Source organism: Oncorhynchus clarkii, chromosome 17 (genome assembly GCF_045791955.1).
Source record: "Oncorhynchus clarkii lewisi isolate Uvic-CL-2024 chromosome 17, UVic_Ocla_1.0, whole genome shotgun sequence".
Lineage (NCBI taxonomy): Eukaryota > Metazoa > Chordata > Actinopteri > Salmoniformes > Salmonidae > Oncorhynchus > Oncorhynchus clarkii.
The window spans coordinates 67588527-67610788 of record NC_092163.1 but is presented as its reverse complement, the minus strand read 5'-3'; the positions used below and the strand labels follow the sequence as shown (position 1 = coordinate 67610788).

The following is a 22262-nucleotide window of genomic DNA, read 5'->3' as shown; positions in this document are numbered from 1 at the left end:
GGATCACTTTATTGGTCCAACCAAAATGTTACTTCAGCTTTTAACCCAACCCCTCTGATAGACACATACATGTTTTGGAGAGGTGCAGGGAGCTGCCACACTGGGCACCTGCGGAGCTGTTGTTGTGGGGGGTTATGTGCCTTGCTCAAGGGCAGGCAATGGCATCTAGGATCTGATACCAGCAACCCTCTGGTTGCCAGCTCACTTCGTGCCAGAGTTTTCTTATTGACCAAGGATTCCAACTGGCAACCTCGCCGCTCTAACTGGTAGGTTACCTGCCACCCTATTCATAGGTAAATAGTGTCTGACTGACTGATCTGCAAATAATATTGAGTAGTTATTTATGATGCAAGGTGATTTGTGAATCAGTTAGTCTCGACTTGCCTTTAAATTCTGCACCCCCCCCCCCCCCCCCCCCCCCGTTGTCATCAGTCAAAATGTATAATGGATTGCCCCCTGCTGTTTATCTATGCGATTACGTCAGTGTTCAAATGTCAGCACACCCCACACCCACACAAATAAAAAAACATATGCTATGTGCCCGTTGGGAACTTTATATTTGTTGAGATGAGACAGGGACTCAAACTAATACAACTTTATTCTCCATATGAATTTTCTGTAATTTCTTAACTTCCTCAGATAATGTACATCACACTGACACACAGTTGAGAGAGCACAGGGTCAGGCCGCAGTGCAGCACCCCTGGATGGAGAGCATGTTGTTGGTGCCTTGGGGACACCTTACAACTCTTCAGGTGATCACCTTGATGTTCCCATTGACTATGAGCTCTATGGTTTCCCAGTCAAAAATGTTCCCTCTGGGCATACGTTTCCCAACATGCAAAGCCTCTATCATGGCATCGGAGAGCACGTAGTCCCACATGTTGACGTCTGTGATCTCTCCGATGAAACTCTGCTTGCTGTCAAAGTCCTTCAGGAAAGAGTCTGGATCCTGTCCCAGGATGACCTTACCTCCCTTCTGCACTTTGTGTCCTGGTTTATACACCTTCCTAATGCTCCTCTTCCCATCTACGTGGAACGCAGCCATACCTAACTTCGAGTCCCAGGTGAGACAGAGGTGGGTCTGGAAGGTGTTGAGCTCAGGTAGGTGGAAGAGGACCCCGTCCCCACTCAAATACAGACCGTACCTGCCGTCAGCTTCTCTCCACACGTTGAGCTCGTCGTGGTACAGTGTACGGTAGGCGAACAAGATGATCTCACGGTTGCCCTCTGCCAGTTCTGTGGCCACCCGCATGCACAGGGTGAAGGCTCCCATGTCAAGATCCTTCTGAGGGACCAGCTCCACGTAGCTGTTGTCAGTTTCCATTGGGAACACCAAGGATCTTCTCATGGGCCTCTCTATAGAGAGACAGAGAGAAGAATCATGCAGGCCTGGGTTCAAATGAAATCTTTGTGGCAGATGGCCAGGGTTTGCACTTTCAAGAGTTTTCTATTGGTTCCATTGCGACAGGCAAGCTCAATCCAACACAGCTAAAGTATTTGAAATGATTTCAAATAGTATTTGAAACTAGGTGTGGGGTCATGTGACAGTGACACAGGCTTGAGGGGTCAATTCCATATGTCATTCCGTCGATTCAGGAAGTGTAGTGACATTAATTGCTCGAAGCAAATTAAAACAACCCATTTTCAATTCAGGAACATTGGACGACAGTTTCCTTATCTAAATGTGCACACACAATGCTAGAAGAGTAAAATGTCACCCATTGTGTGAATATTGTGTGAATATTAATATAAATGGACCAGATTTGTGTTTTAGGAACTGTATTAGTACCCGTCCTAGACTGTTCCCTGTTCTGGGAAGCTTTATAGCACCACATTTGGTTAAGCTCACACCTAAATTCTCTAAATAATTACCATAATAGATTTGATTTTAAGCGCTTTTCAAAACACCAAAGTCACTTTACAATAGTGACACAGAAATGAATAAATAACACAAGTGATTGACTATCTACAAATTCTACCACAGAAGTGAAGTTCAGACTACCTGCAGAAGCTAAGGAGAGAGAGACACCAAAGATGAGAAGAGTTGCCAGCAGCCCCATTTTATCCCACAGAGCCTATGAAGATAAATACATTAAATACATGATAAATATACATACATACATAAATATAATATAAATTCATTACAGCAGAGACAGTTTTAGATGTTTTTAGATGTCTTTTTGTCACTACAATGTCCTATTATTACAATACCCACATGGTCAGATGAAGCAGATGCTAAACTACAGGACGGTTTTGCTAGCACAGACTGGAATATGTTCTGGGATTCCTCCGATGGCGTTGAGGAGTACACCACATCAGTCACTGGCTTCATCAATAAGTCCATTGATGACGCTGCTGCTACTCTCTGTAAATATCTGTGCATAGTCACTTTAATAACTCTACCTACATGTACATATTACCTCAATTACCTCGACTAACCAGTGTCCCGCACATTGACTCTGTACTGGTACCCCCTGTATAGAGCCTCGCTATTGTTATTTTACTGCTGCTCTTTAATCATTTGTTTCTTTTATTTCTTATTATTATTTTTTTTTTGTATTTTTTTAAACTGCATTGTTGGTTAAGGGCTTGTAGGTAAGCATTTCACGGTAAGTTCTACACCGATTGTATTCGGCGCATGTGACAAATAACATTTGATTTGAACGTAAATGACGCATTCAGGTTTTAACCACTAATTATGAGGTATTAGGTAATGCAGGAAAATGATTTGTCTACTTACCATTGTTGATCCGCCTTATCAAATGGCTACCTAGTGTGCCTCTCAAACTGTACAGTATATATACACTCACCCAAACTCTAAGAAATCAATTTCAAAACATGTGACACTGATAACCCAAACCCTGAATTCCAAGTTATTGATTATGTGTGTGTTGTGAAACTTAGTCTAGCTAAAAGCAAACAACAGACCCAGTGTCTGTGGCATATTACAGTTTATAAAGTTTTTTTTATCTCTTTAGTACTATTTTCAAAATTATATGGGTAATTTGAAAACTCTTAGTACAAAACCCCCAACTGGTAACATTTGTATCGCAGCCAATCTTACATTCAAAACCTTTCACTGTGCATTCATTTGGTTTGTAGACATCTTTCATCACACAACTATTGATCCAAAAGATGCACTGAATGTACAAAACAGCGTATATAAATTGAGTTGCACCCCCTTTTGCCCAATCTCAATTTCCTGAGGGCATGGACTCTACAAGGTGTCGATAGCGTGTCGATAGGGATGCTGAACCATGTTGACGCCAATGCTTCCCACAGTTGTGTCAAGATGTCGGAATGTCCTTTGGGTGGTGGACCATTCTTGATACACACATGAAACTGTTGAGCGGGAAACCCTTCCAAACCCTTTTGGAACCCTTATTTCTAAGAGTGTAGGGAATAGGGTGACATTTGGGACTATATCCCAGACGGTCATGTCCCCTCATATCCTAAACATCTTTCTGGCGCACGGTGCTGATCCAGATGGCCATGTGCCAGTTTAAATGGTTGTCATCTAATTAAAGTAGTCCAATATACTATGTTAGGCTACCAAAGTAAGGAGTTGATAACACTCCCTCTAACCCGAACCCTGAATCCCACATTATTGTGTTCGTGAGTGTCTCTGTGTGTGTTGTTAAACTTTGTCAGAGGTTAGTGAAATTTAGTCCAGCTTGAAGTATACACCCCCACAAACACACAAACCCAACTTTCCATGTGTTTAATGCCATTCCATTTGCTCCGTTTGGGCCATTATTATGAACCATGCTTCCCTCAGCAGCCTACACTGCTATCCAGTATTTATGTAATAAAACCAACACTGCAAGTGACTACCCACATGATATTACGTCAGTGCTCAAACCTGAGCACCATTTCCCGCATGCAAACACGCACACCCACCCACCCACGCACACACACACACACATGCTCCTTCGTGACCCCTCTTTCAAGGTCACCGAGATCTCTTCTTCTAGCCATGGTAGTCAAAATAATGGGCAACTGGGCATTTTATGGGATGTTAATTTCTTAATTAACTCAGGAACCATACTCCTGCTTTCAAAATACTTTGTATCCCTCTTTTACACAAGTGTTTCCTTTAGTTTAGCCACTAGCCACCTCCTCTAATTACCTGGCTCCATCTGCACCTTTCTTTAAGAAACTCAATATCTTGTCTATTTAAAATATTAACGTACGCCAATTATCAACTTTCATCTAGAAATACTCATACCTCCCAGACAGTTGACCTAAACCAATATATTCTTCCAGCTTAATTCTGAAATCCATCTATCTAACACAAGACACTGCAATAACCTTCACCCTCCCCACTGTGTGGGATAAAATCCAGCTCTTTGGTAATTTTCCAGTACCCATGTTGAAGAGTCTCCGGTCGCCTAGTCATTTTCCAGTTCCCAAAGTATTTACTTTGGAAGTAGGAAGAAGAAGCAGTATAAGACAGTGCAGGAGTGGTCCAACATAGAGGTAAACATTAGACATAAAGAAACAGAACTAAGTGGTGTATATGTGAATAAGCTAAGTCGAGCCAACAAAGACCAGACTGTTTGGAGCCAGATAGAATCTAGTCATGGCAACCACAGGGTACATGGGTTTATCTTTTCCAAGTGACACAGATCTGAACTGGTGTGGGACAGTGACTATGCATTTTTACCAACCAATACAGAAGTCACAAACTATGTACAGTGGGGCAAAAAAGTATTTAGTCAGCCACCAATTGTGCAAGTTCTCCAACTTAAAAGGATGAGAGAGGTCTGTAATTTTCATCATAGGTACACTTCAACTATGACAGACAAAATGAGATTTTTTTTTCTCCAGAAAATCACATTGTAGGATTTTTAATGAATTTATTTGCAAATTATGGTGGAAAATAAGTATTTGGTCACCTACAAACAAGCAAGATTTCTGGCTCTCACAGACCTGTAACTTCTTCTTTAAGAGGCTCCTCTGTCCTCCACTCGTTACCTGTATTAATGGCACCTGTTAGAACTTGTTATCAGTATAAAAGACACCAGTCCACAACCTCAAACAGTCACACTCCAAACTCCACTATGGCCAAGACCAAAGAGCTGTCAAAGGACACCAGAAACAAAACTGTAGACCTGCACCAGGCTGGGAAGACTGAATCTGCAATAGGTAAGCAGCTTTGTTTGAAGAAATCAACTGTGGGAGCAATTATTAGGAAATGGAAGACATGCAAGACCACTGATAATCTCCCTCGATCTGGGGCTCCACGCAAGATCTCACCCCGTGGGGTCAAAATGATCACAAGAACGGTGAGCAAAAATCCCAGAACCACACGGGGGGACCTAGTGAATGACCTGCAGAGAGCTGGGACCAAAGTAACAAAGCCTACCATCAGTAACACACTACGCCGCCAGGGACTAAAATCCTGCAGTGCCAGACGTGTCCCCCTGCTTAAGCCAGTACATGTCCAGACCCGTCTGAAGTTTGCTAGAGAGCATTTGGATGATCCTGAAGAAGATCGGGAGAATGTCATATGGTCAGATGAAACCAAAATATAACTTTTTGGTAAAAACTTAACTCGTCATGTTTGGAGGACAAAGAATGCTGAGTTGCATCCAAAGAACACCATACCTACTGTGAAGCATGGGGGTGGAAACATCATGCTTTGTGGCTGTTTTTCTGCAAAGGGACCAGGACGACTGATCCGTGTAAAGGAAAGAATGAATGGGGCCATGTATCGTGAGATTTTGAGTGAAAACCTCCTTCCATCAGCAAGGGCATTGAAGATGAAACGTGGCTGGGTCTTTCAGCATGACAATGATCCCAAACACACCGCCCGGGCAACGAAGGAGTGGCTTCGTAAGAAGCATTTCAAGGTCCTGGAGTGGCCTAGCCAGTCTCCAGATCTCAACCCCATAGAAAATCTTTGGAGGGAGTTGAAAGTCCATGTTGCCCAGCAACAGCCCCAAAACATCACTGCTCTAGAGGAGATCTGCATGGAGGAATGGGCCAAAATACCAGCAACAGTGTGTGAAAACCTTGTGAAGACTTACAGAAAACATCTGACCTCTGTCATTGCCAACAAAGGGTATATAACAAAGTATTGAGATAAACTTGTGTTATTGACCAAATACTTATTTTCCACCATAATTTGCAAATAAATTCATTAAAAATCCTACAATGTGATTTTCTGGATTTCTTTCTTCTCATTTTGTCTGTCATAGTTGAAGTGTACCTATGATGACAATTACAGGCCTCTCTCATCTTTTTAAGTGGGAGAACTTGCACAATTGGTGGCTGACTAAATACTTTTTTGCCCCACTGTATATGCATTGGGAAGACATGGTTGTGTTAATTCAAATCTATTTGAAATGTACTTATAATGGGAACATATATATGTAATAAATGTATTATTTTTTATAGAGGACCTTTGGTTGCGCCACCAATATAATCTAACCTGAGCCAGATGTGGGCGTACACAAGCCAGTACTAAGTCATAAAGATAATGGCGATGCAAGGCTAAGGGGAGTTAATCATTTACATATGAAGGAGGGAATATGTCTGGTGGAAATGTATAAATACTGATGTTCTGAACAAGAAGAGTCAGTTCTTCCATGGAATTGCTCGGCGTTGTTACTGTTTGTAATAAAGTCTATTTGAATTCACAAGCTCCGGTATCTGAGAAATATTTGATTCAATATTTCCACGACAACTGCTGCACCTCACATAGTCAATTCTCTATTAGATACAGAGGTTCCATGCTCTGGAATTCCTATCTCCACAATGCCAAAACATCATCATCCCTCAATAACTTAAAGCATAGACTAGAGGTCAGCCTGAAGAACCAAACTACCCAGTAGTCTCCTCCATGTAGCCTAACTCTCTCTCTCTCTCTCTCGCACACACACACCACACACACACACACACACACACAATCAAAGAAGGTTTTCTATACTGAGTATATCTTGTACAATTATAATTAATATGATTTGTTTAACTGATTGATTTAAAAAAATAAAAATAAAAAAAATATTTTTTAAATTTTTTTACTTATATTTGTGGTGTGGTTTTCATACAAGCCTTTCAGGTCTTGCTTTTGGGCTTCCAACCTCACCTGCACAACATTTGTAAAACATTTTTTTTTTATGTGTGCTGTTTTGTCTTTCACATATTTTCTTTGCTGCAAATAAATAAAACCAAAAACCTTCTCATAAGTGCTTTTGTTGCTATACAGTAGTGAATAATTGAATAATAACAATAAGGTTAACTGAACTTTCAAATTCTATACATTCTATCCATCAAATGATCTGTCATGTGCTCCCTCCCATCTTTCATCTCAGATCAGGAAGACATGCTGATGCGATCTTCACCAACAGCTACAGGAAGGTTCTAGGCCAAATCTCAGCCAGGAAGTTCCTTCAGATCATCCTGGAAAAACAGCTACGGGGAGTAGTGCATGTTTAGGACACACTTTATTTGGATAATCCAGATGCTCTACAGATGGTCATACCATCAACAACTTATCTGTTGATAAGCAACTGCTTGCTAAGGTTACGGTTAGGTTTTGAATAAAGGTTAGGGTAAGGGTTAAGGTAGGGGTCAGTGTTAGGGCTTAGGGTTAGGATAAGAGTTAGGTTTAGGGTTAGGATAAGAGATAAGAGATAAGGTTAGGATTAGGGCTACACTCTAAAAATTAGGGGTTCAACAAGGGTTCTTCTAAGTTCTTTGAAGAACCTTAGGGTTCTTGGCACTGAAAATGGCCCCCAAAAGGTTATTCCAAGTACCCCATAGGAGGTGGGGTTCATCGAGGAACCTCCTTAGTTGGAGGGGGTTCTTGCAGGAACCTAACTGCCCAACTGAAACACTTGGATTTGAATATTAAAGGACAGAAGATGCAGTCACTTAACTGAAAAATGTAAAGAGCTCATCAATTTGAGGTTGTTCCCTTATATGATCTAAATTGATATTGTTTTATGATGATACCATCTATCTTTTCATATTTGTGCCAATCTTTCTAAAACAAAAAATGGACACAATTCAATAGATACCAATCAACAAAGAGGTAAGAATATGTAGGCTATAAGAATATGTTGAAGGCTGGCTGTATTGAGTGCAGATGACTGCTCACTTTTGTGTTTGTGTCTGCAGGTATGCAGACAAGGAGACAAACAACGGTATGTCAAGTGGTACTGGTATGTTATACAGATCCCATTTACCATTCTCCTTCCTTACCTCATCAATGAATATCCCATAGGCCTCCAGATTACAAGGTATGTGTCTGAAAACCATTATCAAAACAGTTTTTTTCATTCACCACAAAAACCTATGTATTTATTTAACTAGGCAAGTCAGTTATCAACAAATTCTTATTTGCAATGACAGCCTAGGAACAGTGGGTTAACTGCCTTTTTCAGGGGCAGAACAACAGATTTTTAACTTGTCAGCTCAGGGATTCGATCTAGCAACCTTTCGGTTACTGGCCCAATGCTCTAACCACTAGGCTACTTGCATCTAACCACTAGGCTACCTGCCTCTAACCACTAGGCTACCTGCCTCTAACCACTAGGCTACCTGCCTCTAACCACTAGGCTACCTGCCTCTAACCACTAGGCTACCTGCCTCTAACCACTAGGCTACCTGCCGCTCCAAAAGTATGAATACTGCCGTGTCCATGTTTTGTCAATCATCTGTATAACTACTATTTTTTGGATTCACAGACTTCACCCTCCCTACACCTCTGATGAATATAACAGGAAACCTGTTCAATCACCATGCACTGCAAAACATTTCTGGCTATGGATACGGAGAACATCAACACATTAACATCCACACGCCAGAGGATAAACCCATTGGACTTGGGGCTCTGCTGGGAGTTTACCTCATATTTAGATTGTTTATTCTGCTTTGCCTCTAAAATCAGAATAAACACACAAATATTGTGTTTATAACAAATTGTGTTATTGTCGTGCGTATTATTATTATTATTAATAATAATAATAACAGGGGAGGAAAGGGGGGGGGGGGGGGGGGGGGTGTAGTTAAAAAAAATGTACCACAAACGGTTATTCAAGGATCCATTAAAAGGGGTCGCCAACCCAGACAGGAAGAGCACATCAGTGACTCAACCCACATTTGTACAGCACATTGTTAATCACAGCGTTCGGGGGCAAAGTATCAGATCATTATTATGCATCTGAATGAAAAACTAATCTACTGAAAATTATCACTTCACCCGACTATAATTGAGATAATGGCATTTAAAATATGGTAGATTTTTTTACATAGCATGTGAAAACAAACTGTTCACTTATACAGTCATGACCACAAAAATATTTGTTCATGTGGGTATGGTTATCAGCATCACATGCTCTGCAGCCAAGAACCGCTCGATGCATTTGTTTGTGTCAGACAGACATAGGCACACTGTTCCTAAACTAGGCACACTGCTCCTAAACTAGGCACACTGTTCCTGAGATGTTTCCATGATAGTCAAATATGTCTCAAAGACTACACTTGTGAGAATCGTGCCAACAGACGCCTCAAAGGGAGCTAGCAGAGCGAGCCCATTGTCCACGCCTGGGCCCTGGTCAATGAGACTGGGGGCAGAGTAGGGGGGATAACTGCAGTTCAGGTGTGGATTATTTCACTCAACCTGTCTAACAAGAGGGTGAGTAACATAATATGGGGTTTAGCTGCTGTTCCCCAAAGACTGGTACTAGAACACTTACACATTTAATGATTGCAATTGTTTTGTTGGTCTGCTGGCAAAGCCCATACGCAAAGTAATTCTGGTGTATTGTTTATGTTACTCAAAAGGCAGCTGGAGCTGGCAGAGAACGCACCGGGCTGTGAATGCGCACTGGAGACACAGTTCGCATCACCGCATAACACGATGTCTGACCAGTCACACGCTCCCCACGTAGGCACGGGGAGTTGGCTCAGGTCTAAACCCTGACTCTGCCAATCTCCCCGTGTGACCCCCAAAAATATTTTATGGGGTTGCCTCTCTTGCTTGCTTCGTTGAGCTATCTCCCCGTGTCGTCGCCGTTCCGCTTTCGCTGCCTCTATCTCCTCCTTCGGACGGCGATACTCCCCGGCCTGCGTCCAGGGTCCTTTACCATCCAGGATCTCTTCCCAAGTCCACTCCTCCTGTACACGCTGCTTGTTCCACTTTTGGTGGCTTCTTCTGTCACGTTCGTCGTCATGAGTAGACCAAGGCGCAGCGTGAATAGAGTTCCACATATTTTTTATAAACTGAAACTCACCAAACCAATAAAGCATAAACGAAACGTGACGCTACTGGTGTGCACTCAGGCAACTCAATGTAGACAATATCCCACGAATACCAATGGGGAAATGGCTACCTAAATATGATCCCCAATCAGAGACAACGATAAACAGCTGCCTCTGATTGGGAATCATATCAGGCCACCATAGAAATACATTCCACCTAGATGACCCACCCAAGTCGCTATCACATCCCACCCAAGTCGCTATCACATCCCAACCAACACAGAATTAACAGTTTACTATGGTCAGGGCGTGACACATTCATTCATTAAGTTCTGAGATTTTAGTTTGTTTAAGTCACATTGAAGCAAAATAAGCTATCTTTTGTCATATGCCATACAACCGTGGTAGACATTTGTCAAATTAGCATGTTGGTTAATATTCTGCAACATATTTGAATACTATTGAAATTACTTTGGATTGTAAATGAAATAGCTGTTATGCAGAATGTTTGGCTTCTTACAGTACCTAATAGATGGCCAGAGTGGGGAGCCTGATACAGACGACGTCACCAGACAGCAGAACACCAGCAGGGCAGCTCTCTCCATCATCATGGCAAATTCTGGAAAACAATGGACAATGCAATGTTAAAAATTGCATTAGAAAAAAACTCTGAAGCCACAGTTTTCCTCACTTGGCCCCTGATCTGATATCACTGCAGCGGACATGGAGTCTCTAAGAGAGGTAGACATTGTTTTCATGATTACTTTGACCAAGAGGAAGACGATTTAGTGCAGCAAAACCAAATCTTAGTTATTATGTAAAATACATAAAAAATGCTAAATCAAAGTCTGGCTTTGTTTGATTCTTCAACCAATACATATCCAAAATAAAGCACAGCAGTTAGTTTAGTAATTGTATTTGAATAATAAATAACCATGTATAGTTGATACAGATAACAATCTAAATATTATCTTCATGTATAGTTTTTGTTGTTGTTGCAATTCTGATAAACTGTAATCAAATCAAATCAAATGTTATTTGTCACATACACATGGTTAGCAGATGTTAATGCGAGTGTAGCGAAATACTTGTGCTTCTAGTTCCGACAATGCAGAAATAACCAACGAGTAATCTAACCTAACAATTCCACAACAACTACCTTATACACACAAGTGTAAAGGAATGAAGAATATGTACATACAAATATATGAATGAGTGATGGTGCAGAACAGCATAGGCAAGATGCAGTATCGGGTACAGTATATACATATGAGATGAGTAATGTAGGGTATGTAAACATATAAAAGTGGCATTGTTTAAAGTTGCTAGTGATACATTTATTACATCAAGATGGCAAGACGCAGTAGATGGTATAGAGTACAGTATATACATATGAGATGAGTAATGTAGGGTATGTAAACATTATATGAAGTGGCATTGTTTAAAGTGGCTAGTGATACAGTTTTCATACATTTTTACATTATTAAAGTGGCTGGAGTTGAGTCAGTATGTTGGCAGCAGCCACTCAATGATAGTTGTGGCTGTTTAACAGTCTGATGGCCTTGAGATAGAAGCTTTTTTTCAGTCTCTCGAACCCTGCTTTGATGCACCTGTACTGACCTCGCCTTCTGGATGATAGCGGGGTGAACAGGCTGTGGCTCGGGTGGTTGTTGTCCTTGATGATCTTTATGGCCTTCCTGTGATATCAGGTGGTGTAGGTGTCCTGGAGGGCAGGTAGTTTGCCTCCAGACCTCACTACCCGTTGTGCAGACCTCACTACCCTCTGGAGAGCCTTACGGTTCTGGGCGGAGCAGTTGCCGTACCAGGCGGTGATACAGCCCGACAGGATGTTCTCAATTGTGCATCTGTAAAAGTTTGTGAGTGCTTTTGGTGACAAGCCGGATTTCTTCAGCTTCCTGAGGTTGAAGAGGCGCTGCTGCGCCTTCTTCACCACGCTGTCTGTGTGGGTGGACCAATTCAGTTTATCTGTGATGTGTACGCCGAGGAACTTAAAACTTACTACCCTCTCCACTACTGTCCCGTCGATGTGGATAGCAGCTCCCTCTGCTGTTTCCTGAAGTCCACGATGATCTCCTTTGTTTGGTTGACGTTGAGTGTGAGGTTATTTTCCTGACATCACACTCCGAGGGCCCTCACCTCCTCCCTGTAGGCCGTCTCGTCGTTGTTGGTAATCAAGCCTACCACTGTAGGGGGGGCGGTAAGCAAATTGGAGTGGGTCTAGGGTGTCAGGTAGGGTGAAGGTGATATGGTCCTTGACTAGTCTCTCAAAGCACTTCATGATGACGGAAGTGAGTGCAACGGGGTGGTAGTCGTTTAGCTCAGTTACCTTAGCTTTCTTGGGAACAGGAACAATGGTGGCCCTCTTGAAGCATGTGGGAACAGCAGACTGGGATAAGGATTGATTGAATATGTTCGTAAACAAACTTTGACAGGATTACGCTATCAATTAATGACATCATCATAACCAAATGGTGTTATTGACACACACAAAAACATTACAATCTTAAACAAACCTTCTGGATTAATCCTTTGTGTGTTGATTCTATTGGGTTCCCCTGCAGTCATTGATGTTAGTTCAGGTCGTCATCTCAGTCCTTCCCTGTGTGAGGGGTGAAGCCACTGAACTGAGGAAAGATGCTGGAAAAGCTTTGTTCCAGTGACATCCGCCTTTGATTGTTAAAATATTTATTTTTTCTTTCTCTCTCTCCTTCCCTCCATCTCCCCCCTCTCTTTCTCTCTCTCTTTCTCTTTATTTTTTTTCTCTCTCTCTCACTCTATTTTTCTCTTTCTCTCTCTCTTGCTCTCTCTCTCTCTCTCGCTCTCTTTTCTCTCTTTCTCTCTCTCTCTTTTTTTCTCTCTCTCTCTTAAATATGTATAGACTGTAGATATTGATCTTTATGGTAAAACGTTTCTATAGTTTCATTCCACGACGATGGCACGTTCACTGTGGGCCAATGTATAGTACAATGTATAGTACAGTGGAACCTTTTGTGAAGGAAGAGGTTCAAGACAAACCACAATGTTGGACGTCCTTGAGGACGTATTTGAAAGATGGATAGTTATTTACACACAATCAGTTCTTATTATAGCTCACCGACCTGATACGAGAAGAAAATCAACGTGGTCTTTTGATAATTGTTTGGGTTTCTGCTGGTCAGAGGGAGCAGGCGTGCCATGCCACATGAATGGGGACAAGAGCTGTGACTTGTTTTGCTCTCAAGAAAAGGGTGCCATTGAAAGGATGATTACTGGGGTAGCGGTAAATGTGAAATTGGATCAACTGCAGGATTCCTGGTGTTTGTGATGCTCGGTAGGAAACTGGTCTGTCTGCCCAATATAAAGCATCAAAACCGGCAGAGGAATAAAAATGGCATAAATAGGAAAGTATACCAGTTTCATTTGAGGACCAGGATGTTGACAACTGTGCCATACAGATTGCAAAATAGTTGGGAAGAGATTTTTGAGTTTAGCTGATATATAAAACAACACAAGATTCACGACTTCGTGCTTTTCAGCTAAAATTATTATATAGAATTCTAGCCACCAACAAAATGTTGAATATTTGGGGCATAAAATCTTCGAAGCTCTGCAGATTCTGTTGTGAGGATACAGAATCAATAGATTATTTATTTTGGTATTGCCCTCAGGTAGCCTGTTTCTGGTCTCAGGTTCAGGAATAGCTGAAAATGCATAGCATAGATCTTAAATTGACCCTAGAAATAGTACTGTTAGGAGATCTGGAGAGACCGGGTCAGTCATTTACTAACATACTAATACTCTTAGTAAAAGTATTTATCTTCAACACGCAATCTGTAGATTCTATTCAATTAGATAGATTGAAATTGTACGTTAAACATCACAGCATAGTTGAAAGATATGTGTTGCGTAGAAACCCGAAGTGTGTGGCCAGCAGAGATAGATGGGATGGGCGGAGGGAAGCTGAGGGTTGGGATGTGGAATTGGAGACAAGTGGGAGTGGAGTTGCTGTGTGAGAGAGAATGATGGTCAAAGATAAAAGTAAAAAAATTAAAAAAGTAAAAATAAAACATAAAAGTACATTTGAATGACACTAAGTGGCAGTGTTTTTACAACTAATGCCGGTTTGTCTGAGGCTGATGCCGTGCAGGTGTTTGTACACATGCATGTACATATACATACACACACTCTCATTCAAATAAACACATACAAGAACACACACATACATGTAATAGTGCCAGACATGCACACAAACATATACAGTTGGCATTGCTGTTATGATTTCAGTTGTCCTTTATGTCCTTTGTTATAAATTGTTGTTTTATTTATATATATATTTTTTTGCGTTGTTTTCTTCTCTTTTCCTTTTTTCTCTTTAATTCATTCTCTTGGTTGCTGGTGCATAGGGGGGATCTTGGGGTGGGGGTTCATTCTCTTGGTTGCTGGTGCATAGGGGGGATCTTGGGGTGGGGGTTCATTCTCTTGGTTGCTGGTGCATAGGGGGGATCTTGGGGTGGGGGTTCATCATTCTCTTGGTTGCTGGTGCATAGGGGGGATCTTGGGGTGGGGGTTCATTCTCTTGGTTGCTGGTGCATAGGGGGGATCTTGGGGTGGGGGTTAATTCTCTTGGTTGCTGGTGCGTAGGGGGGATCTTGGGGTGGGGGTTCATCATTCTCTTGGTTGCTGGTGCATAGGGGGGATCTTGCGGTGGGGGTTCATTCTCTTGGTTGCTGGTGCGTAGGGGGGATCTTGGGGTGGGGGTTCATCATTCTCTTGGTTGCTGGTGCATAGGGGGGATCTTGGGGTGGGGGTTCATTCTCTTGGTTGCTGGTGCGTAGGGGGGATCTTGGGGTGGGGGTTCATTCTCTTGGTTGCTGGTGCATAGGGGGGATCTTGGGGTGGGGGTTCATTCTCTTGGTTGCTGGTGCATAGGGGGGATCTTGGGGTGGGGGTTCATTCTCTTGGTTGCTGGTGCGTAGGGGGGATCTTGGGGTGGGGGTTCATCATTCTCTTGGTTGCTGGTGCATAGGGGGGATCTTGGGGTGGGGAATGGAATTAATTGTATTTTTTACTAGCTGTCGAATGGTTGAGGGACAGCTATTGGGGAACTGTGGGGGGGAAGGGGGGGGGGGGATCTTGGAGGGTTCGGGTTCATGTTTTTTGGCCTGGTGGTAGATTGGCCAACATGCCCTTGAGCAGGACATTGAATCTGAATGCTTGTGTGTGTCGCTCTGAATGGGAATCTGTTGGATGACTGGTATGATGTTTGAGCGGCTTCACTGCAGTTATATTGTATGTTTCGAATATTCAATAAATAATAATAAAAAATACTTCTCTCTCGCGCTCTCTCAATTATACTCTATGAAAGTAACCATATCTACATGTACATACTACCTTAATCAGCCAGACTAACCGATGTCTGTATATAGCCTCGCTACTTTTATAGCCTCGCTACTTTATAGCCTCGCTACTGTTTTTCACTGTCTTTTTACTGTTGTTTTATTTCTTTACTTACCTATTGTTCACCTAATACCTTTTTTGCACTATTGGTTAGAGCCTGTAGGTAAGCATTTCACTGTAAGGTCTAATACACCTGTTGTATTCGGCGCATATGACAAACTTTGATTTGATTCAAATGTTTCATTTCATGTCCATTTCAGGTGCTTATAATGGCTTATGAGTGCTTTTATAGGGATTATGAGACACCATCATCACTGGGGCACCATGTTCAGACCTGCTCTGTTCCTGCACTGTGACTGACTGGCCTGTCTCGAATACAGATAACATCAGCCAACTCAGAGAGCCTGAGAGGCCACGCCCTCAGCCACACCTCTCTGAGTGACACAGCTACACATCTATCTGACCATCACCATGACGGACAACTGGCTTCAGTCTGACCCATCAACACAGTGTCTAGTCCTCTGGTCCTCTGTCCTCTGTACCCTGAAGGTGAGTGTGGAGTGGACATCCTTTGTGGCACCACGGTGCTGAGCAGTGCTTTGCTGGCTTTTTGTGGGCATAGCTCGTTATAAAGCCAGCAGTTGATGGACAAAGATGTTACCTCAAACCAGAGACAACAGACTGAAGGCTGAAGAAGACTGTTGTCGAATAAATGAAAGCTTTACTGATATTTGTTTATTTATACAAATGTATTCAATATAAATTACTACACTGAATAGTAGTAGAATACTGAAAAGATTGGAAGATACAGTATTTCATTTCAGAATGGGGTACATTGTTTGAGAGTATATATGTACAGTATAATAGATTTGATTTGCAAACATTAATTACATGTCTCATTGGTTTGATTTGATTTATGATTTGATGCATGATCAATCATCGATTACTGATGACTTGCACTGGGATTTACATGGCACTTGTCCTGTGAACTGAACGTCTGTCCCAATCAGCATGTAGTCCTGGAGACAGAAGAGCAACAGTAGTTTGTCAAATATAGGACACACACTGACTACAGTATAAGAGCTATTGGACATGAGAAGAGATGTAGGAAGCAATGAGCTCTTAGATATCTGACTGTACCTTCAGGACTTGCAGTTGAGTGTTGATAAGGTTCATCTTTCCAATAGTGGGCAGGGGAAAACCCTTCTCTAGGCGAGCTATAAGATACAAACACATGGTTTTCCAGTGGCCAATCAGTGCGGAAACAATGAATATAAATAAACATGGAAATAAATAACTCACCATTGACCTTAGGTATCACAACCACTTTCAGAACCATCAGGAAGATGTTGTCAAGGGATTGAACCTGTTTGATATAATGTCATTGTTTAGGTTCAGTGGTTCAGTGTTAGCAAGTTATATGCATGTCATAAGCTCTGAAAATATCTTTCTTACCTGAAATTGTCCCACATAACTAGTTCCCAATGTCATCTCAATTCTGTGAAAAGCAGACAGTATTAATTTACTTTGGTCAGTGTTTGAAGGGCTTTTTCCCCCCTTTTGCACCAATCATACTCACTTGTTCAGAGTGATAGCCCCAGCCAGCTTCACCCCAGTCACATTAATTTGAGCGCTGACACTACCCTCCTGCAGAGATAGAGAAAGTAGAGTTAATTATCACTCTCACAGTCTAAGCTACAGTATTCTACTTCCTGAGTGACTGACAGACTGACTGACCATGTTGAGGACAAAGAGGGGAGAGAGCGTGGTGTTGGGCTGGATGGCGTAGGCCGTCACTGTGCCGCTGGCCTGGACTGTCACGTTGTTGGGCTCAAGAGAGATGGTGGGCTCCTTCACCGTCTTCACCAGCAGTTTCATCATCATTCCAGGAAAACGCTTCGATATCTGAAACAACACACATCATCTTTCTTTAATCCTGAGAAGAATGTTCACTTTATCTTCTCTTAGATACAAACTCAGAGTAAATGTGTTTGAACAAAAGGCTAATTTCCATCTCTGGATGGACACTAAAGCCAAACTAATTTCATAGATTGTTTTTTTCTAAACAAATGAAGTCATATGATATGGAGGTAGAATAGTGAACGTGGGGTCTGGTGTATCACCTCTGGAATGAAGACTCCAAACGTTCCAGTGTTCAGACGGATGGGAGAGCTAGGAGGGATCTGTCGGGGGAAAACAGTTATGTTTAACCTCACCCCTGAGGCAGATGGGACTATGTTAAACCTCACTCCCTGTAGATGGGAATCAGATTCAGACTCACCATATCATCTGTGACATATAGGCTGAGTGCTCCAGCATTGTTGTACACAAAGCCTGCAGAGTTGGGGGTGAAGGAAGAGACCCCGATGTAGAGCATGTTGTTGTCCTGAGGAGGCAGCGAGAAGGGCGTGGGAGAGAACGGAGGCTCCTGGTGCTTCCCAATGTTGTAGAACTCACCCTGCAGAGAGAGAGAGAGAGAGAGAGAGTGAGAGAGAGAGAGTGAGAGAGAGAGAGAGAGAGAGAGAGAGAGAGAGAGAGAGAGAGAGAGAGAGAGAGAGAGACAGACAGACAGACAGACAGAGAGTGTGTTAGAGGGAGAGTCAGCGAGAGAGAGGGATACAGAGAGAGAGAGAGGAAGACAGAGAGAGAGGGAGAATTGACATCTTGTCTTACTGAGCCCAGATGTTTGTAGCGTTGAAAGGTAGATTGGGAGTCTGAAGTTTTTACCTTCAAGCTGAATTCAATGGAGGACTTTGAAATGGTGGGTGATGTCACCATGGAATATTCAATTTCAGCATACTGGTCCACTTTGGCTAGAACTTCAAGATGGCAGAAAATAAATATTTAGGATCCATTTAGTAGCCTATGAATAACACCAGAATTTGTCACTTGAATAACATAAAAGAAAAGCTATTTTTGTTCATTTTAATATAAATATATTACAATAATGTACTTAATTGTTACCCAGAAATGATTTGATATTAAACTGGCTGAATTTGGCCTTTAAATATTGTTTTACCATTGAACGTTTTGAGGTGTGAGTTCATGTCAGTAATAACATCAGCCACTAGGGGGCAAATCTGTAATATTGAACAGAGGCATTGTTATTGTCAAGAGAACCGAAAAGGATTCATTTGAGTTTGAAGTCTGGCATTACACTGTCCCTCACCTGTTTCTGCAGAGCACTGCGCAGGGCCTTGTCAATGTAGGACTTGAAAAGATTGTAAAGCCAGCTGGAAAACAGCAACCAAAGCATTTGAAGAAACAAGTAAATCCACATTGCAATTATTTTTTAACATTGTGGTTTGATGATTCCTAAATCAATAACATGTGTTCTCACAACGTTTTAAGTACAGCATAGTGTTAGGTGCCTCTATATACTCCATGTACCTGGCCCCGCCATGGAACTTGATGCGGGCGCTGCCCACGTTGGCCACACAGTTGACAGTGCTGACCGTTGGCCTGCCAGTTTCATCACTCTTGACTGCAATATCGGCAGTGATGGTGAGTCCATTTACCGCCAGGTCGAAGGAGCCACGGTCTTGTCTAGATTGTTAACAAGAAAATAATGTTGTTTGAGTCCTTTGGGGTATGGATAGGCAGACCCAAGAGAAAATTGTGCAGTGTTTTAGTCTTGTTCCATCCTGGTCCTGGGGATGCACTGGGTGTTCAGACCCTCCCTCATGAACTCACATGAACCTGAAGTATCGGACCCTCCAGTTCCCGTGCAGGTTGATGAAGGCATTAGTAATAGCCAGCCTGACTCCAGTACCTGGCATCAGTACCAAAGCAGACTTGGGAAGTCCCAGATTCACTATCGTCATTCTGGAGGTTAGAACACAGTACATAGTTGGTAGGATAGTGGCATGTTGTGAACACAACAGCATTTGTTAACACAGTTGATAATCAACAAATGATTACATGAGATATGCAGACAATTAACAATGTGTTTGACTGCAATGTATTTTTGTTGGGGGAAAAGACATTGGATTTTCTCCCTTACCCTGTCAAACTGTACTTGACCTTCCCAATGGGAGGCACTTTCTCTGTTCCAGAGAGATCTGGGACCTTCATGGTCTTAAGCTTCTGTTGCAGAGATGCCATCCCAATCTGTTTACCTGTGGACAGCACAGAGCAAGGCATTGAGGCAGAATGGGCTGTGAGGAGTATAGTATATTTATTTGCCACATGATCATAATACACATCCTCATCTTGATCTAAAACCATGTAATGTTATTGCCCTTGCCTCAAACATACCATATTCAATGCCCTTGTCTGTGAGTTTGACCTTGACTCCAGGGCTGGCAGCCAGAGTTAAGGAGATTACAGCCAACAGAGCCAACAAACAGCATGGAGACATTTTGACTGCAGTCACCTGTAGGGAAGATGAACAAACAATAATATATCTACATTACAATACAGGTGTATTGTTTATTGTCTAATGAATAGAATTGGGAACAATCATATCTTATGACTTTTAGGCTTCCGTTTTCATGGGAGGAGCATTAAGGTTGAACAGTTTCTTGTGTAAAGCCTTATTTTCCACTGCACTGATTTTCTCTCTAGACACGTGCACTGTAGTCTCAACACTAATATTGACCTACGTCTGACTTGGTTTCTTTTGACCAATAATGAAACCATATTTTGCCACAATCTTAAAACTGAGCAGGGGAATTTCTAAAATGGACAAATACTTCCTGTTTTGTTGCATGCAGCTTCCCTTAATACCATCAACACTTTGTGACACAAAGTCCCATATTTGAAATCCTTTTACGGAGCATTGGCACCTTCTTGGGTTCACAGACATGTGACTGGTGTGTTTCTCAAGGAACTCTGTATCCAGTGATAGACAAAGTACCCCATTGTCATACTTGAGTAAAGTATAGATACCTTAATAGAAAATGACTCAAGTAAAAGTGAAGTCACCCTGTAAAATACTACTTGAGTAAAAATCTAAAAGTATTTGGTTTTATATATAATTAAGTATCAAAAGTATAAATACTTTCCAATTCCTTATATTAAGCAAGGCAGACAACACCATTTTTTTGTTCAAAAATGTACAGATAGCCAGGGGTAGGCACACTGCAACACTTAGACATCATTTACAAACAAAGCATTTGTGTTAAGTGAGTCCACCAAATCAGAGGCAGTAAAGATAACCAGGGATGTTCTCTTGATAAGTGTATGAATTGGACCATTTCCCTGTCCTGCTAAGCATTGAAAATGTAAAGAGTACTTTTGGGTGTCAAGGAAAATGTATGTAGTACATTATTTGTTTTAGGAATGTAGTGAAGTAAAATGAAAAGTAGTCAAAAATATAGTAAAGTACAGATACCCAAAAAAACTATTGAAGTAGTACTTTAAAGTATTTTTATTTAAGTACTTTACACCACTGTCTGTATCTATAGGAAGTTAGCTGTTTGTTGATTGCTTCCCCATTGGAATCAGTTTTATGTGTTGTTTTTTTTACCTCGCTTGAGCAAATGAAGAATGTTTAAAACCGCTAATAGAGAATGTTTAAAACCTCTAATCATATAGACAGTTTCTCAATTACCCAGGGAAAAAGATAGCACTTTTGAAATACTGTATCATTTCCACACTGTATGACCATGTCAACCCACCATCTAGCCTGCTTACTTAGTGGAGATTGAGGAGTGACAGCTTTCATAAAATTACCCTACAATACATTTCCCCCCGAATACCTGCAAAACACTTCCACCTACAGTATGTACATATTAGCACAAATGATCAAACGGGGTTCTCACCTCAACCTGACACACTCCTTTAATAGAGAGAACTTTTAAATTGACAGTGAGAAACAGGCCAGTCTATTTTGTATGCACGACTCTGTAGTTACCTACCTCATGCACTGGTAAGAAAGTGGATCTCTTCTGTTGTTGTTGCTCCCTAGCTGGCGGCAGGGCAGAGTGAAAGGAGAAGAGATTCGCATGGCCTTTGATTCACTTCTCTGAACCAGGAAGAGCTGCTTGAGAAATGGGCTGACTGATACTTGGCTACCCATTCTGTAAATAACGCAGAGAGCATGGAGCAAACATTGTGCAAAGAAGAACAATCTAAGCTATTCCCTTGGTTATGTCTGCAAATCTAATAGATTCATATTTTCAGACTCCCATTCATATCATTCAGAGAATGATTTGTTCAGGACATGCAGTAAAGAGAAAGTAAACAATGGGATGTTTATGAGTGCCATTGAGAACTCGGTCACAAGGTTTGATACAAATCCAACCAATAATTGCAGTAATAAAGTAATGTCTTGTAGAGTGTATAATTCGGTCATAAGCTCTTATCAAGAACATAAGAATTACTGTGGTCTGGCTTCTTGAAGCCAAACTTGAGGAGGCAGGGAGAAGGGCGTGGAGGAGAACGGAGGCTCCTGGTGCTTCCCAATGTTGTAGAACTCACCCTGCAGAGAGAGAGAGAGAGGGAGGGAGGGAGGGAGGGAGGGAGGGAGGGAGGGAGGGAGGGAGGGAGGGACGAGACAGACAGACAGACAGACAGACAGACAGAGATACAAACAGACATACAGACAGAGATACAGACAGAGATGCAGACAGAGAGAGAGAGATACAGACAGACAGAGATACAAACAGAGATACAGACAGAGACAGAGATACTGACAGACAGAGATAC

The 22262-nt window shown here is 41.9% G+C and overlaps 2 protein-coding genes across 3 annotated transcripts; both read right to left on the bottom strand.

Moving 5' to 3' along the window:
• Window positions 1-538: 538 nt before the first annotated feature.
• On the bottom strand, window positions 539-2803 carry LOC139371298 (C-reactive protein-like). Of its 2 annotated transcripts, none has more exons than XM_071111606.1 (3): window positions 2743-2803; window positions 2005-2077; window positions 539-1358 (listed from the first exon to the last, which is right to left on the bottom strand). In XM_071111606.1, exons 1-3 carry the CDS (start codon window positions 2743-2745, stop codon window positions 751-753), a joined length of 684 nt encoding a protein of 227 aa, XP_070967707.1. In that variant the 5' UTR covers window positions 2746-2803; the 3' UTR covers window positions 539-750. The 2 variants fall into 2 exon arrangements, with proteins under 2 accessions (XP_070967707.1, XP_070967708.1); XM_071111607.1 differs by having other exon boundaries at window positions 539-1391; window positions 1973-2077; window positions 2743-2774.
• A 13528-nt stretch (window positions 2804-16331) lies between these two features.
• On the bottom strand, window positions 16332-21608 carry LOC139369895 (bactericidal permeability-increasing protein-like). The gene is made up of 16 exons (XM_071109174.1): window positions 21473-21608; window positions 19869-19986; window positions 19615-19729; window positions 19305-19436; window positions 19002-19157; window positions 18781-18844; window positions 18631-18691; window positions 18339-18430; window positions 17893-18069; window positions 17735-17794; window positions 17349-17516; window positions 17191-17258; window positions 17067-17109; window positions 16914-16977; window positions 16752-16828; window positions 16332-16630 (listed from the first exon to the last, which is right to left on the bottom strand). The coding sequence occupies exons 2-16, from the start codon at window positions 19969-19971 to the stop codon at window positions 16544-16546; spliced, it is 1467 nt and encodes a 488-aa protein (XP_070965275.1). The 5' UTR covers window positions 19972-19986; window positions 21473-21608; the 3' UTR covers window positions 16332-16543.
• Between the last annotated feature and the right edge of the window lie 654 nt (window positions 21609-22262).